Source organism: Chrysochloris asiatica, unplaced genomic scaffold, assembly GCF_000296735.1.
Source record: "Chrysochloris asiatica unplaced genomic scaffold, ChrAsi1.0 scaffold00079, whole genome shotgun sequence".
NCBI classification, from domain to species: Eukaryota; Metazoa; Chordata; class Mammalia; order Afrosoricida; family Chrysochloridae; genus Chrysochloris; species Chrysochloris asiatica.
Window position 1 is genome coordinate 3,258,599 of NW_006408597.1, and position 16,498 is coordinate 3,275,096.

Genomic DNA, 16,498 nt, shown 5'->3' on the forward strand with positions numbered 1-16,498 from the left:
TGCAATGAACATGAAATTAATAAGATTCAAATTGCATACTGTAATATTTATAGTCAGAATCCAATTATAACCAAAAAAATCACCATAAAGAGTTTTCTGAATTACAGGTATACTGATTTATTGTTTGAAAACTTTTTTTTTTTTTTACTATCAACACTGCAGTGCCTTGTGCCTAGCATTTCTCCATGAGAATCTGAATCTTGACTTCTCCCTCATGGAGCCTAGGACATTGTTGTTGAGAGGAGATAGAAACTAATAGAGTATGCTTGGTGAACCAGTAGATGCTATAGACAAAAATAAAGCAGAGTAAGGTAGTTAGGGAATGCTGCTGGTGGTATAGGGGAGACCCTATGGTAATACTGAGGTCAGTGAAGGCCTAACTGATGAAATGTAACATTTGATTAGAAGTCTGAAGAGAGGGAGGACTCAAGCTGTACAGGACATTTGTGAGAAGAGTATCCCAAGCTAAAGAGACTGCAGGGACAGCCTAAGGCCAGATTGTGCTTGGTATGTTTGAGGAATGCTCTGCGGGAGAAAAGACCGGGTGATCTGCCTAGGAAACCCTATAGGGTAGTTCTACTCTGTTCTATAGGGTCACTGTGAGTTGGGATCTACTTGGCAGCACACAGTGGCAACATTCAGGAGTCAGTGAGCCTGGAACAAGTGAAAGATGGGAGAGAAGAAAGAAATGTGATTGGAAAGATATATGCTGTTGTAAAGTTACCTCAAGTCAGTTCTGACTCTTAGTGGTCTTTGTACAAGGTTTCTGAGGAGCAGCTTCTGGGTTTGAACTGCTGACCTTACAGTTCACAGTTCAGTGCTTATCCTACAGTGCCACACCAGGAATCCTGAGGTATGTTGTTGTTAAGTGCCGTCGAGTTGGTTCCGGCTCATAGCAACCCTGCTTAGGCTTTCCTAGGAGCAACTGGTGAACTTGAACTGCCAACCTTGCAGTTCAAACTGACTTTGCAGTCCAGCACATTAACCCACAGCACCACACCAGTACTCCCCTGAGGTATGGGGGTAGAATATATCATGTAAGTCCTCAAAGGACTTTGGCTTTTATTCTAAAAAGGAAGCTCTCTGGAGGTTTGTGTTAAGGAGAGCTACCATCCCACATCTGTTTGAACAGTACCATTCACTGTGTTGAGAACAGAGTCACATGGGGAAGGTGTGAAGGCTCAGGAGCAGCCGCTCTGTGTTTTAGTCCTGCTTAGCCAAGTGGTTATGAGTCAGGCTGCGAACCACAAGGTGAGGCTTTCTGCTTCCGTAAAGATTTACAGCCTTGGAAACCCTGTACAGGGTGGCTATGAGTCGGAATTGCACATAACAACAACAACAACCATTTATCTGCTGCCTCCTTAAAAGCTCCTGGTTGAAACAGGGTGCAGAGGTCACTGTGTGGTGTTTTTTGTCACTTGAGAACAACCAACAGATTAGAATTCCTCCTTATTCCTATTTGGAGAATCCTTCTCTCTACCCATCCCTCACTCGTAATAATCATATACAAAAGAGACATGACACCCTTATCGTTCCCTGTATTTATGGAGAGTCAACAGCATCTGTTCAAGATCTTTATTCCCACCTCCTAAAGAAGGAGTCCTGGTGTGGTGCTGTGGGATAAGCACTGGACTGCAAGGTCGGCATTCAAACTCACCAGTCGCTCCTCGGAAACCCTATACAGACAGGGTTGCTGTGAGTCAGAACTAACTCAACAGCACTTAACAACAACAAAATAGGATTGCAGAAGTGTAGCTCTGGGGTCTCTAGACTTGTGAAGCCCCAGCCATGTGCCAGAATCTGCCAAGGGCTGGTAGCAGAATACTGGCATCAGCCCTTGGATGTGATCTCCTTCACCAGGAAGGCACAAACTGCAGGATGTGAACTGGAGGCAGGAGAGCCTTTCCTGCAGCTTCAGACACTACCCAGGTTCATCTTCAGGTGGCAGGAGAAGAGGTTCTCCAGCATTTTTGTGTCCAGGTAGAAGGAACCTAGTGTTTTATAAAAATTACAGGGTCCTGACCTACACCTATGGATGCAGTAGCTCAAAAGAGGGAGTAAGTCCTTACAGCAAGAATAATTCCCAACCCCTCCACACACAGAATAGACAGGGATTGGCAACTTGGACATTGGCTACCCAAAATGGGGGGTTGGGGGGGGGTGGTTCTACAAAGGCAAGAAGTGACTGGCTTACAAGCTTTCAAGAGGGAACCTATATCCAGAGGGCCTGGAGGAAGGTAGAATCTCCAGTGAGTAGTATTCAATCTGTCTAGGCGGGACTGATGCAATGAAATGCATAAAGGTCTCTTGTGATACAATAGTGAATAATTGTTATCAGGACTGATTGTGAGGGTCGGAAATGTAAAGGTAGATGTTTTATAGCAAGGAGGGGAGTGATTAACTTTTCAGTCTAGGAGCAGAGGTCCCTAGGACCATCAAGGGAGAAGAGCAGAGAGTGGGACCCTACCCAGAGAAGCAGTGATGCCTGAAATGGAGCCAGAGATGATGACGTGGAGCGATGGAGCAGCTGGAGACTTTAGATCCAGAGAGGGAGAGAGACTGTGTGCTGAAGAGCTGGGGGTTACGGGGGAAGGATTGCATGGAGGAGATTGTAACCATGGCAATGAGATGATATACGATAGAATGAATGTAAAACTAATGTTCTCCCATGTAAACTATCACATAATTCACAATAAATCATTTTAAAAAAGTAAATAAATAAATAAAAATTACAGGGTCCTGATCTGAGCTGATAGGGTTAAATGTATGGCGCTGTCTAGTTCACCTAGAAGTCCAGATGGTTTGGTTTAGATTTGTTTTATAAAGTCATTTTTGTTTTTTGTAAGAAACTCAGTGACTTGCCTAGTTCCTTCTGTAGTTTCTTGGGGAAAACTGCTAAAAAATTTTTATCTAGGAAGAATAAAGAGAGTGGTTTTCCAAGCCTTCTAGGATATAATCAAAATATAGAAATCTGTCTTATTGCCCTGGAGAATCCAGATGTTTGTTCTTTTTTTCTAGGTAAGAGAAATCTTCAAGAAGTCACCTTTCCTGGTACCAGATGACAGTGTTAGCATCATGGACGGATCCTATGAAGGTGGGAGAGATGTTGGTGTGTGTTGTTGGGGGAGAGGGGCAAGGTCAGTAAAAACTCTAGTGAAAGGAACTGGGGTCAAAGAAAAGGAGCTAAGTAAGGAGAAATCAAACCTACTAGCCGCTCCTCGGAGACCCTACACAGAGCGGTGCTTGACACCACCACCAAGGAGAGACAGAGGAGTGGGAGCAGTGGGATTGAAGGACACAGAAGGACAAGGAGAGAATTTCATAGTCTAGGTTTGATATTTAGAGAGAGAAAGAATTAAGATGGGACCAGGGAAGAGAGGGAAAAAAGCCTGGGATGTAATCCTTTGTCCTTTTCTCTCTTTTCAGGCATATTAGCCTGGGTTACTGTGAATTTCCTGACAGGTAATAATTCTCAAGTTTATCATTACCTGGGTTTCACACATTGTTAGGAGGTGAAGAGTCCTTCCTTGTCTGTACTGTTCTTTCATTTAAAAAAATAAAAGGAAGCCAACTAACATTTATAGCCTTCCTTCAAGGCCACAGCTGCAGCAGCAGCCATTTGGGGAGGGGAATAGTAGAGTATTTTTGAACTACCTCCAGTGTACCACAAGAGCAGGGGAGAAGTTACCAAGTACTGGACTGCTCAGGATAAAGAGGATGTTCATGTCTGGTTCTCATTCACAGGTCAGCTGCATGGCCACAGCCAGGAAACTGTGGGGACCCTGGACCTCGGGGGGGCCTCCACGCAAATCACTTTTCTGCCCCAGTTTGAGGTGAGTCATTTACATGAATGTTTGGATAATAACACATGTGTACACACATAATGGTGCAAAAAGGTGGCACCCCATTTTCAGACAGTGGCTCTTCCACAAATAGACCTTCATAGTCTGGGCCCTCTTCACTGTTCAGTCTCTGATTCCTCAAACCCTGTGGGACTACCAGTTTAATCCATTTCCTTTATCTCTGGTTTTGTGTGTGTGTGTGTGTGTGTGTGTGTGTGTGTTTTTAGGGAGAGGCAGGGAAGGTGATGATAACATCTTCAGATAATTGCAGATCCTGAATAGTCTGTTTGCTTTTTCTGATTTGCAGAATACCTTGAAACAAACTCCTAGGGGCTATATCACTTCCTTTGAGATGTTTAACAGCACTTATAAGCTTTATACTTATAGGTAAGGAGGGGGACAGGGAAAAATAATAATAATATTTTGTGTTGAATGATTCTCCTACTTTTCTAAATATTTTCATATCTATTGTACATTCGATCTATTTTATAAAGTCTTTGCCAATACCCTAACCCAAACCACTTACTAAAGCCCTGGACCCAAGCGATTCCTTTGTTCTTGGCCTCAAAATTACATAACTTAAGATTTTTCTCTTGAGGGAAGACACCCTGAGAAGGCTTAGTCAGCGCTCCATGGGGCAAGTCCTTTGAGCTGGCCTTCAGATGTTCAAAACACAGCCTGGAATCTTATCTGAACACTGAAATGAGAGACCCATTTTCTGCACATGGTTCCCAGGTTGAGATGTTAGGGATTGTTATTACTGTCTTCTGACCTCTAAAGCATAGTTTTAGGGAATTCCTGCTGCATAGCCTTGGTCTATTTAGAAATTGCCTCTTGTTGATCACATGGGATGAAATAAATCATAAAGCAGAACAAGGTGTTCCTCCTTTCAAAGAAAGACAGGGAAACATTCCATTGCTACAAATACTATGTTACTTTGAAAGAGGTAGCTTTAGACTGGAGACCTTCAGGAGCAGTGTGAAATTAATAAATCCTGTATTTCACAGCTACTTGGGATTTGGATTGAAAGCTGCAAGACTGGCAACCCTTGGAGCCCTAGAGACAGAAGGTTCGTCTGGGCCATGTGCTGGCTGGTACTGACAATAGTCTTCCCCTTCCTTGGCAGTGATAGGAGCTCTGGTGATGCAGCAGTCAGAGTTCTTGGATGCTGAACAAAATGTCATCAGTTACAACCCAGCAGCCACTCTGCAGGATAAAGATGTGGCAACTTGCTGCTGTAGAGATACAGCCTTGGAGATCCTGTGGGACAGTTCTACTCTGTTTTATGGGTCACTATGAGTCAGAATGGTCTCAACTGCAATGGGTTTGATTTTGGTTTTGGCAATGTTTCTTGAAAAAGAAAGAGTTATTCTGAACTGGGAAGCATATCTTGTACAAAGTATGTAATAGTAAATTCCATTTCTACTTTATAAGTTCAGATATTTTGGTATATTGTGGAGATGATTGTGTATTTCACTGAAGTCTCACAATAGTCAGTGAGGAAGACAGAAGAAATATTTCCCTCCCTTTTTTAGAGAGAAGGAAATTTATTCTATTGTGGGTCTTAGAGTTATCCTTTTTTTTTTTTTTTTTTGAGAATGTGATGAAAGCTATGGGCTCCTCTGCCAAATGCATGTGCACAGAACTTTGCCTGTGGTCTTGAGGGTTCACTACAAAGTCCACTTGTAAACCCTGAGTTAAGGATTCTGTCATAGGATAGCCATAAAACTAATTTCATAAGATTTGAAGGCCCCACCACTTAGAACTTTGTGCTCTGTTTTCTTCCAGGGATCGATGGACAGACCTTCCGAAGTGCCTGTCTGCCAAGATGGCTGGAAGCAGAATGGATCTTTGGGGGTGTGAAGTACCAGTATGGTGGCAACCAAGAAGGCAAGTGATATTTTTCCTCTGACTAAAATTGTATTACAAGGAGCTCTGGTAGCATAGTGGTTACGAATCGGGCTGCAAACCGCAAGGTCGGCAGTTCAAAACTACCAGCCGCTCCGCGGGAGAAAGATGAGGCTTTCTGCTCCCGTAAAGATTTACAGCCTCGGAAACCCTGTACAGGGTCGCTATGGGTCAGAACCGACTTGAAAGCACATAACAACAACAAAATTGTATTACAATAGAAGTGATGGAAGAGTCCCCAGAGCTCAATAAAAGCTTGTCATGTTGCAAGGACTTGTTCCAAATAGATCTTAGTATACTTTCAAGAAATAATTTGAAGGGACAAGAGAGTAAGGCAGCCGTCATTTGGTGTCCATCATATTTTCCTTGGCCCACTGTTATGGATTTGTTAGAAACATGTTCTTACTCTAGGCCTAGTCATTAAACAGTCTCTGCCCTCAAACAGGGTGAAAGGCCATTTAAATTAATGTAAAATTGTAAATGGAGCCAATGGGAAGAATATCTTAGGTATTCTGAAAGGCATAGTCCTTGAAATCAAGGAAGGAATTTGCTTTCCCAGTTAAGGAGCTAGGCGAGCCCTCTGGAGTCTTGTTTATAAGTACGTCAGTCATATACTAGAAGCAGCAGCTCTAGCTCCATTATGGTTGTTTTTGGTGAATACAAATTAGGGAGGGAGCTGCCATGGAGACATAGGTTCCAGAACAGTGAAGCTACAAAAGCTTGCTCCTCTTCACTGTTAAGTATTTTGTCTTGAAACCTCAGCCTCCTCCTACTTTAATTGACCTTTCTATTGGCTCCAGCAGCTTGTCATTTTCTCACCTTACCTCTGTGGCAGGGGAGACTGGTTTTGAGCCCTGCTATGCTGAAGTGCAGGGAGTAGTAAAAGGAAAACTTCACCAGCCAGACGAGATCCGGAGAAGCTCCTTCTATGCTTTCTCTTACTACTATGACCGAGCTGTGGACACTGACTTGATTGGTAAGTTCACTCCAGGTTTGGGTCCAGAGAGGAACCTGGCCAGGGCTGGGCTAGAGAAGGGGAAGGGACAAGTGGTATTGGGAATGCTTTATCGGGTATGATACCTTCTCTTCTCCAGTGCTAGCTGTTTGAATGTAAACTAGTTACTCAAATGGAAATGGAATTTAATTTAGAATATTTTGAGCTAGACGATGAGCTAAACAAATATAAATGAAGTATTTTTTCTTAAGCATCTTTATTGGGGCATAACTGACTTATTGTGTTGTTATTTTTAAGTGCCATTGAGTCTGTTCAGACTCATAGTGACCTTGTATAGCGTTTCTGAGGAGCAAACAGCTGGTAGGTTTGAACTGCCAGCCTTGCGGTTTGCAGTCCAGTGCTGATCCATCCTACGAGGCACATATTTAAAGTGTAAACTCTGCTGAGTTTTGAGAAAAGTTTTGTTTCGATGTGGAAGTGTATGTACATGATCTGTCATGGCCTGAGAGATATAAGTTGATTTCCTATTTACTAATGTGTTTCTGCACCTTCTGTATTTTCTGTGTGTGGCGCCCTAGCACTCAGCCTCAAGGTTGGTTTGAACTACAAGGTCGGTGCTTTAGACTCACCAGCCACTGCTCGAAATCCTATACAGAGTTACTATGAGTCGGAATCAACTCAATGGCACTTAACAATAACAACACTTCCTGGGGTTTTTGCTTTACAAGTTTTATGCTCTATCATTCAGTGCATAAATAGGGCATAGATACTGGAAAAGCTATTAGATCTTTATTGTGGATTGCATCTGCTTCACTCAGAATCACTTGTTTTGCATAAAGCTTTTTGCCCTGAAATCAACTGCATCTGTATCAAGATCACGGCCTCTTCCTCCTTCTGACTTTCATTGACCTTCCCTGCTTTGCCTTTCCTTGTGCTGTAGCCTGTCTCAGTCATTTTGATTAGAGGTGTTTCTTAGGTGCAGTTTAGGATTGGATTTTGTTCTGTATTTCAACATAAAATTTCATTTCTTCCTTGCAATGAGTCAATCCTAATTAATAGTGACCCTAAAGAAAAGGGTAGAACTGCTCCCACAGTGTTTCTGTCTAAAGACCTTATTTATTATTTCATCTTCCATCTTTAACAATGCTCATGTTAGGTTTGTCTCTTACTTTGTGTCCTTTCTAAATTGTGGGAAGGCCATAATTCTGTTTTTAGTTCTAAAGGAATATTCTTATAATTCATCTCTTAGTTTGTCCTACTGTGGTGGTTTGTGAGTTGCTGTGATGCTGGGTGTTTGCCACCAGTATTTTAAATACCAGCAGGGTACATCCATGGTGGGCAGGTTTCAGCTGAGCTTCCAGACTAAGACATTAGGAAGACGGAGAGACTGATTACTTAGGAATGTTTTTAGCCACTGAAAATCTAAAAATAGCAGTAAAACACTATCATATAGCACCAGAATATTTTCAGATATAGTGCCAAAAGAAGAGTCCCTCAGGTTGGAAGACTCTCAAAATATGACTGAGGAAAAGCTGCCTCCTCAAAGTAGAGTTGACCATGATAGCACAAATGGAGTAAAGCTTTCAGGACCTTCATGTGCTGATAGGGCACAAATCAAAATGAAGAGAAACAGCTATTAGTATCCATTAATATTAAGAATATGGAATGTACAAAGTGTGAATCTAGGAAAATTTCAAGTTGTTGAAAATGAAATGGAATGCGTAAAGGTTGATAATCCCAGGCATTAGTGAGCTGAAATGGACTGGTATTGGCCATTTTTAATCTAACAGTCATTTGGTTTACTATCCCAGGAATGACAAACTGAAGAGGAATGGTGTCACATTTTTCACCAAAAAGAATGTTTTAACATCTATTTTGAAGTATAATGCTGTCTGTGATAGGATAATATCCATAATCCTACAAAGGAGACCAGTTAATAACATTATTATTCAAATTTATACTCTAACCACTAAAACGAGTGATTATTAAATTGAAAAATTCTGCCAACTTCTCCAGTCTGAAATTGATCAAATATGCAATCAAGATGTGTTGATAATTACTGGTGATTGGAATGCAAAGATTGGAAACAAAGAGGAAGGATCAGTCATTGGGAAATAGGGTCTTTGTGATAAAAATGATGCTGGAGATCACATGATAGTATTTTGCAAGATCAGTGACTTGTTCATGGCAAATAACTTTTTAAGACAACATTATGGCATGAGTCCTGGTGTGGCGCTGTGGGCTAATGCGTCAGACTTCAAAGTCGTTTGGACTGCAAGGTCTGTGGTTCAGGCTCACCAGCTGCTCCTTGGAAATCCTATACAGGGTCGCTATGGATCGGAATCAACTCAACGGCACTTAACAACAACATGGCATACATAGAAATCAAACTGACAACATCTGCGGGAAGACATAGTAGAAAAGCTCCATATCATCAGCCAAAACAGGCCATGGGCAGACCATCAGTTGCTCATATGCAAGTTCAGGCTTAAACTGAAGAAAAGTTAAGTCCACAAGAGCCAAAATACAACCTTGATTATATCCCACTGGAATTTAGAAATCATCTCAAGAACAGATATAATGCATTAGACACTAATGACCAAAGCCCAGAAGCATTGTGGGTTGACATCAAGAGCAACATACAGGAAGAAAGCTAAAATTCATTAAGAAGACAAGAAAGACGGCAAAGACCAAAATGGGTGTTAGAAGAGATTGAAACTTGCTCTCTCACATAAAGTTGCTAAAGCAAATGGAAAAAATGAAGAAGTAGAAGAGCTGAACAAAAAATTTCAAAGGGCAGTTTGGGAAGAAAAAGTCAAAACAACATGTGCAAAGACCTGGAGTTAGAAAACCAAAAGGGAAGAACATGCTCAGCATTTCCCAAGCTGGAAGAACTGAAAAAAGTTGGGCAATGAATAAGGAAGTTGTTGTTGTTGTTAAGTGCTGTTAAGTTGATTCCGACCCATAGCAACCCTGTATAGGGTTTCTGAGGAGCAGCTGGTGAGCTTGAACCACCATAGAAGAATTGATGCATTTGAGTTGTGGTGTTGGAGAAGAATATTAAAGGTACCGTGGACTGCCAGAAGAACAAACAAATCTGTGTTGAAAGAAGTACAACCAGAATGCTCCTTAGAAGCCAAGTTGGCTAGACTTCGTCTCTCATACTTTGGACATATTATCAGGAGAGACCAGTCCTGGAGAAGGACATCATGCATGGTAAAGTGGAGGGGCAGCGAAAAAGAGGGAGACCCCCAACAAGACAATTTACCATGGCAGCAGCAATTGCAAGGATGGCGCAGGACTGGGTGGTGTTTCATTCTATTGTACCTAGGTTAGCTATGAGTCAGAACTGACTCAACAACACCTAACAACAACAACAGCTCTGCCAATGGAGAGTGGGGTAGTAAGATTGCTCAACATTTCTTCTCTACCTGCTGTTTTGTGTCCTGGTGCCAAGCAGAGTTCTATTTCACAGGACCACAGAAGTTCATGTACACCTATCCCATAGCTCCATGCAAAGAGTTTCAGGTTTTTAATGCCTCTAACCCTCAGGACCTCTACATCCTTTGGCGAGCCTACCAATTTTGTTTGGGAGCAGTAGCAGCAGCCCCTTCCTCCCAAACCCTTGCTCAATCTTCACTGCATTTGCTAGCCCTTCCTCAGATACTGTGGTTCAGGATTACAGTTGTCATCTAGTTTCTTTGGTGATGGAATATGTGTATCTGTTTGTTTTATTATTGTTTTGAGGTGATTTTAGAGAGAATCTGTAGAGATGTCTTTCTTTTACCACTTTAAAATTGTTTTAAAACATGTATCCAGTGATTACATGTTTCTTGTATAAAATTTTGAATGCACTGAGAATTAAAAGGAAAAATCCCCCAATAATCTCACCTTCTAAAATGCAGCAAATGTGGCTACATTGATTCTGTTGGCTGGATATGTCATGTTTGTTTATCCTGTCCATGAACATTGGGAATTTTATTTCTAGTTTTTTCCCCAGCCACTCTGTGGGAGAAAGATGAGTCGTTCTGCTCTCACAAAGATTTAAAGCCTCAGAAAGCCTATACAGGGTCCCTATGAGTTGGAAGTGACTTAAATGACACTTAAAGACAACACCTGTATGACCAGGATGAATTTCCTTGTTTCTCTAGGGTTTTTTCCATCAGTTACTGTTTTTTTTTTTCATTTCAGACTATGAAAAGGGAGGTGTTATAAAAGTTGAAGATTTTGAAAAAAAGGCCAGGGAAGGTAAGTGTCTGTGGAATCCCTGGAAGTTGAGCCTGTGAGGCTGTGCCTGCCAACCCAGTGACCTTAATGTGACCCAGTGACCTTAACATGATCCATTGCCACTGAGGCAGCTCGAAAGCCTCTCAGAAGGCCAGGTTTTGCCAGGAGCTAAGGTGTCCTGGTGTGGCGCTGTGGGTTAGTGCTCCAGACGGCAAAGCCTTTTGAACTGCAAGGTCAGCAGTTCAAGCTCATCAGCTGCTCCTTGGAAACCCTATACAGGGTCACTATGGATCAGAACCGACTCAACAGTACGTAACAACAAGGAGCTCTGGTAGTGTAGTACGAATCGGGCTGCTAACCTCAGGGTCAGCAATTGGAAACTACCAGCTGTTCCGTGGGAGAAAGATGAGGCTTTCTGCTCCCGTAAAGATTTACAACCTTGGAAACCTGTACAGGGTCGCTATGAGTCAGAACCGACTCCGCGGCACAGAACAACAACAGAAGCATTACGTGGCATAGAATCTGGAAACAATGTGAGTCCTTGGGAAAATAGTGAACACCTTTTGTTCTTTCTACACTTCTTTTTATCTTTCCTTTCTTTTTAAAAATAATCTGTGTTCATGAAATAGTGAGCACCAAAAACAGACACAAGCCACAAAGTGTCCTTGAAAGAGTCCACCTAAAATACAAACTCTCTTAACTAGTGTTAAGAGCTAGGGCTAACTGACATTTCCTTATCTTCTGGGACTCAAAATGAATAATAGAGGAGGAACTTAATATAGGTCATAGAAATTTACCAAATAAACTCATTAGTTGTTAGGTGCCATTGAGTCAGTTCTGACCTATAGTAACCCTACACACAACAGAACTAAGCATTGCCCGGTCCATGCTATCACCAGATAAACCAGGATACATGGAAATTTGAGTAGATGAGATGCTACATCAGACATTTGCAATTTCTTAAGAAACTGCCACCTTTCAGAATTTAGCTGCACTGCCTCCAAGAGGCCTAGGCATCAACCAAATGGAGAATTCTGCTTTGTTTATTCTAAAACTTTTAGTTTAGGAATCTACAGCCCTATAAGGTAAATGACAACACCAGGGAAGTAGACTCTTAGTACAATCAACCTTAAAGATCAAAAAGGCAGCATTTGCCCAGGGCTAAAAGCTCCAGTGGGAAGGGAGAGGAAAGAAGGATAAATGGAAATGATAAAAAGTGCTCTTAACATTATGGGAATTACAATCCATGCCACATCAACATATATATGGATTGTTGACTGGAAAGCCGATTTGCTCTAAACTTTTAGCCTAATCACAATAAAAAAAAAAACTTTTTAAAACTTATCTAGAGAAAATTCTACACCTTCATTTAGTTGCAAACTTGAATCCACTGTTCTGTCCCTTTCAGTGTGTGATAACTTAGAAAGCTTCACCTCAGGGAGTCCTTTCCTGTGCATGGATCTCAGTTACATCACTGCCTTGTTAAAGGATGGCTTTGGCTTTGCAGACAGCACTGTCTTACAGGTAAGAGGGCCCAAGAGTCTTCTAACAGTCTTCTCTTGGGGGGTGGGGAGTGGAAAAGGAGGAGTCAGGAACTTGTTAATTAGTAATCAGACTAGCTATTGATGAAACAGTGTACTTTTTTTTTTTTTAAGTAAATTGCTTTATTTCATTCATTTTTTTATTTTTAAGTTTTTATTGTGAATTATGTGTTAGTTTACATGAGTGAACATTATCTTTATATTCATCCTATTGTACTTTGTTTCATTGCAATGATCACAATCCCCTGCATGCATCATCAAACACCCACACTCCTGCCTCCCAGCCGCTAGCACACAGCCCCCCTCCCTCCCTGATTCCAGAGTCCCCAGCTGCTCCTCCTGTTTAAGTCATTGCCTCTGCCTCCATCCCTAGTGTCACTGTCTCTCCGGACACGGTCTCACACTTCACTTTTTTCTCATGATGGTTCCAGGGATCTCCACTATTGGACTACAAAATCAGCCACTCCCCTCCTTTTGTTACCAAACATTTACATTTACCTTTCCAACACTCACTGTCAGACCTGATAGCAATCATTCCCTATTGAACCACAGGACTCCTTTCTCCTCACCTTTTATCAACCCCATCCAGACAGGTTGGAAACAATTCAGTGTAGATTCTACCTTTCCCTGTATCTTCTGGAGCTAGGTTCCCTATTGAAAGTTTGTAAGCCAGTCACTTCTTGCCTTTGCAGCCTCCCCATTTTGGGTAGCCAATGTCTAAGTTCCCCCTCCCTGTCGTGGGAATGATCCTCACTGTAGAAATTTGTCCACTCCTTTGTCATATCCACAAGCTTGCATCCACAAGCATAGGTCAAGTTCATCCACTTATAGTGGGTTACTCCTTTTTTTTTTCTCCCCTCTTCTTTCTTCCTCTAGTCGTGTTCTGATCATCCAGCCATTGATGCCAGGTCAAATGGGTACTATCTGCAACTGTGGGTGTTCTTGTGCATCTCCCCTCACTTCATATCAACTGGATGCTTCACACTCCATTCTAGTCCTCTGGGGCCATGTCCCTGCCCCTGGGCCCAGGAATCCCCAGGTCTCGGCATACTGCTGGTTAACCAGGTCTTAATCCAGGTTAACAGGTGTCTATTGAATGTGGTCGGACTTAGTTCACAACTTCATTGCTGTTTTTCCCTCTCTTGCCCTTATCGGTGACCAACGTGGTCAGCAGCAGGACCATATGCCTGCTAGTGTAGTCCATTTGTGTTTCAGTTTTGGAAGGGGGTTTGCCTTGATGGCTCCCTGGGAAAACAGTGTACTTTTATTTAGGCTCTGGACAAGGTATTGACTGCATTGTTGTTGTTAAGTGCAATGAAGTTAGTTCTGACTCAGCGATCCTGTATAGGGTTTCTGAGGAGCAGATGGTGGGTTTGAACTGTTGGCCTTGTGGTTCACTGTCCAGTGCTGATCCTACAGTGCTACACCAGGAATCCATAAATTTAGGAAACTGCTTTGATGTCATTGTAGAGCCTCTTAGTACATAACCAGGCAGGTTTCCCCGAGATCACAGAACAGAAAGGCTCAAAGACTCAATGAAGATGCCCAAATTACATGGCTTATTAAATCAGTTTAAAACTCAGGGAGAAGCAAGGGGAAATACATGGGGCAGGTGAACACACTTAAGATAGGGTGTGAGTGAGTTGGAAGTTCCACAACTTCTGGAATCCTTTGTTATACAAAGTTCATACAGCCTAACTCTCTCTCTGCCACTGATGGTTCAGTTACAAAAATACTAGGGCAGACATTTGATCCAGGAAGCCCAACAGATGGACAGTACTGGGGACATCACACATACTTGCTCAGTTCATTGTGATACAGGTGTGGTTACACTTGGCTAGTAACTTAACTCGCCCATTCTCAAAATCGATTGCCATCAAGTCAAATCCAACTCACAAGTAATCCTGTATAGGGTTTCTGAGACGGTACATCTTTCCCCCATGGAGTAGCTAGTTGAACTGACGACCTGTGGTGAGAAGTCTAATATTATTCTACACCACCACCCAGGGCTCCTTATTAGCCCATCAGATGGACTTTATTTAGCAGAGTACCCGAGAGACCAGAAGGTGTCACTCAGTGGCTGATTTAAGCCCTCTCAAACAGTAAATGCCTTGTGCATGTGCAGTGTATCCTGGGTGTTTTATGCCTGCCTTACATATATTTAGTATCTCTTTGTCTTGTCTTTCTTCATCTGTTTCAGCACATGCTGGCTGTACTTTATATTAACTTATCTGTACTAAACACACGTGTATCATTTGGGCTGTTAGGAAAATTAAGTGAAATCATGCAGAGAAAGCACAGTGGTTGGATATAAATTGGTATTACTGTTAGTGGAGGCATTTCACATCAGTTGAAGATAGAATTATGGACAAGAGAGATCTCCCAAGCCTCTCAACACTTAAGTAAACAACTGCTTCTACTTAATCAACAATACCCAAGTTATTTTAGGAAGTTTTTCTGTCATTTCCAGTGTTGGCATCCTTTTAGTTCCCATGATTTCACTGGGGGCAGAATTTCAATGCAACATCGACGGTGGACAGTCTGTCCCTGCCATTTCACTTCAGTATCTGTACCATAGGCTGCCAGCTCAGTTTTGAGGACAGAGTGAGAACATTTTGGAGGCCCCACTCATTTGACACTGCTCCTCAGATTAAACTTGAAACTGCCTGTACTTTATACGCAGCATACCATATACCCAGTTCTAGCCCCAAAAATTGTACTCCTGTGTGGCGCTGTAGAATCAGCACCAGACTCTGAACCACAAGGTCAGCAGTTCAAACCCAGCAGCTACTCACTGGAAACCCTATACAGGGTCTCTATGAGTCAGAACTGAACTTAATAGCAACCACCCCAAAATTAAACCATTTAGGAGACTAAGTCAAGTGCCATCCTCCTCAGTTTTCAACACAATAACTAGATTCCATCAGGGTGACACAACTATTGTGACGCAGGAAGTTAGCACTATTTTACAAACTTCCTTTTTATTATTATTTTGTATGTGTGGTGGTAGAGAAGCGTTTGTATTCAACAAAACCTTCTGCATAATGCTAGTCATACAGTGCTGATCAGAGTGGACTTATTCTGGTTAGAGCAGAGGCTGGGGGCCTGAAATTCCTTCCCCTTTGGCCCCTTTTTCCTCTGAAGCTCTGTTATGAACCCCTGGGATGCTGAAGAAAACAATCTGGTCACCACTGATCGAATCCTCTGGTTGCAGAGTTGAGGAACTGGGAGCTAAAGTCTTGCATAAAATCACTGAGCTGCTTGGGCATTGCTGTTGCTGTGAAGTGTGGTCCAGTCAGTACCGACTCATAGCAACCCTGTATAGGGTTTCTGAGGAGCAGCTGGTGAGCTTGAACTGTCAACCTTGCAGTTCAAACGGCTTTGCAGTCTGGCGCATTAACCCACAGCACCACACCAGGACTTGCTACTAAGTATAAATTCAGAAATTTGGGATGTCCTTTCCTGCCCCTAAATCTGTTCCTAACTCCGTAGTGTGCCCTTTCTACCATATCCACTGACATCTGATTGTAAGAAACTGGTGATTCGAAAAGTAAATCTGGGGGATGCTATGTTTAGTGTTAAACTTGAGAAAGCGCTTGAAAGACTGTCTAGAAGACCTGAGCCAGAACATTCCAGAATCAGAATGGCAGGTGTAAGAATAAAGTCAGGGAGGGAGGAAAACTTACAGAACAGGGGTAGCAGGAAGCCTCCAAAGACTTGCTTTTCTCTATTTTGTATTGGTTTAGTCATGTGGGTGGGTGTTCTTTGCCGATATCATTTGTCCAAATGCCATGTTTGCTAAGAGTTGAAAACTATATGAAAATATGAAGTTTTTTTTTTTTTTTTCTCTTGTCTCAACAGCTCACAAAGAAAGTGAACAACATAGAGACAGGCTGGGCCTTGGGGGCCACCTTTCACCTGTTGCAGTCTCTGGGTTTCTCCCATTGAGCCCAAGCACCTCGGAGGCCTGAACCATTCTCGAAGGAGAAGACTCAGTCATGCTCTGAGCTAGTGTGGGGACAACC

At 42.3% G+C, this 16,498-nt stretch overlaps 1 protein-coding gene across 1 annotated transcript in view; it reads left to right on the forward strand.

Moving 5' to 3' along the window:
- Positions 1-16,498, forward strand: part of ENTPD5 (ectonucleoside triphosphate diphosphohydrolase 5) — a 24,449-nt gene extending 7,951 nt beyond the window's left edge. Inside the window, exons 4-13 of the mRNA XM_006865535.1 lie at positions 3,019-3,094; positions 3,427-3,462; positions 3,745-3,833; positions 4,150-4,229; positions 4,850-4,911; positions 5,631-5,732; positions 6,586-6,726; positions 10,897-10,953; positions 12,341-12,456; positions 16,335-16,498. Of these exons, the coding sequence (XP_006865597.1) occupies positions 3,019-3,094; positions 3,427-3,462; positions 3,745-3,833; positions 4,150-4,229; positions 4,850-4,911; positions 5,631-5,732; positions 6,586-6,726; positions 10,897-10,953; positions 12,341-12,456; positions 16,335-16,421 (846 nt within the window). The 3' untranslated portion in view covers positions 16,422-16,498. The remainder of the gene's footprint in view (positions 1-3,018; positions 3,095-3,426; positions 3,463-3,744; positions 3,834-4,149; positions 4,230-4,849; positions 4,912-5,630; positions 5,733-6,585; positions 6,727-10,896; positions 10,954-12,340; positions 12,457-16,334) is intronic.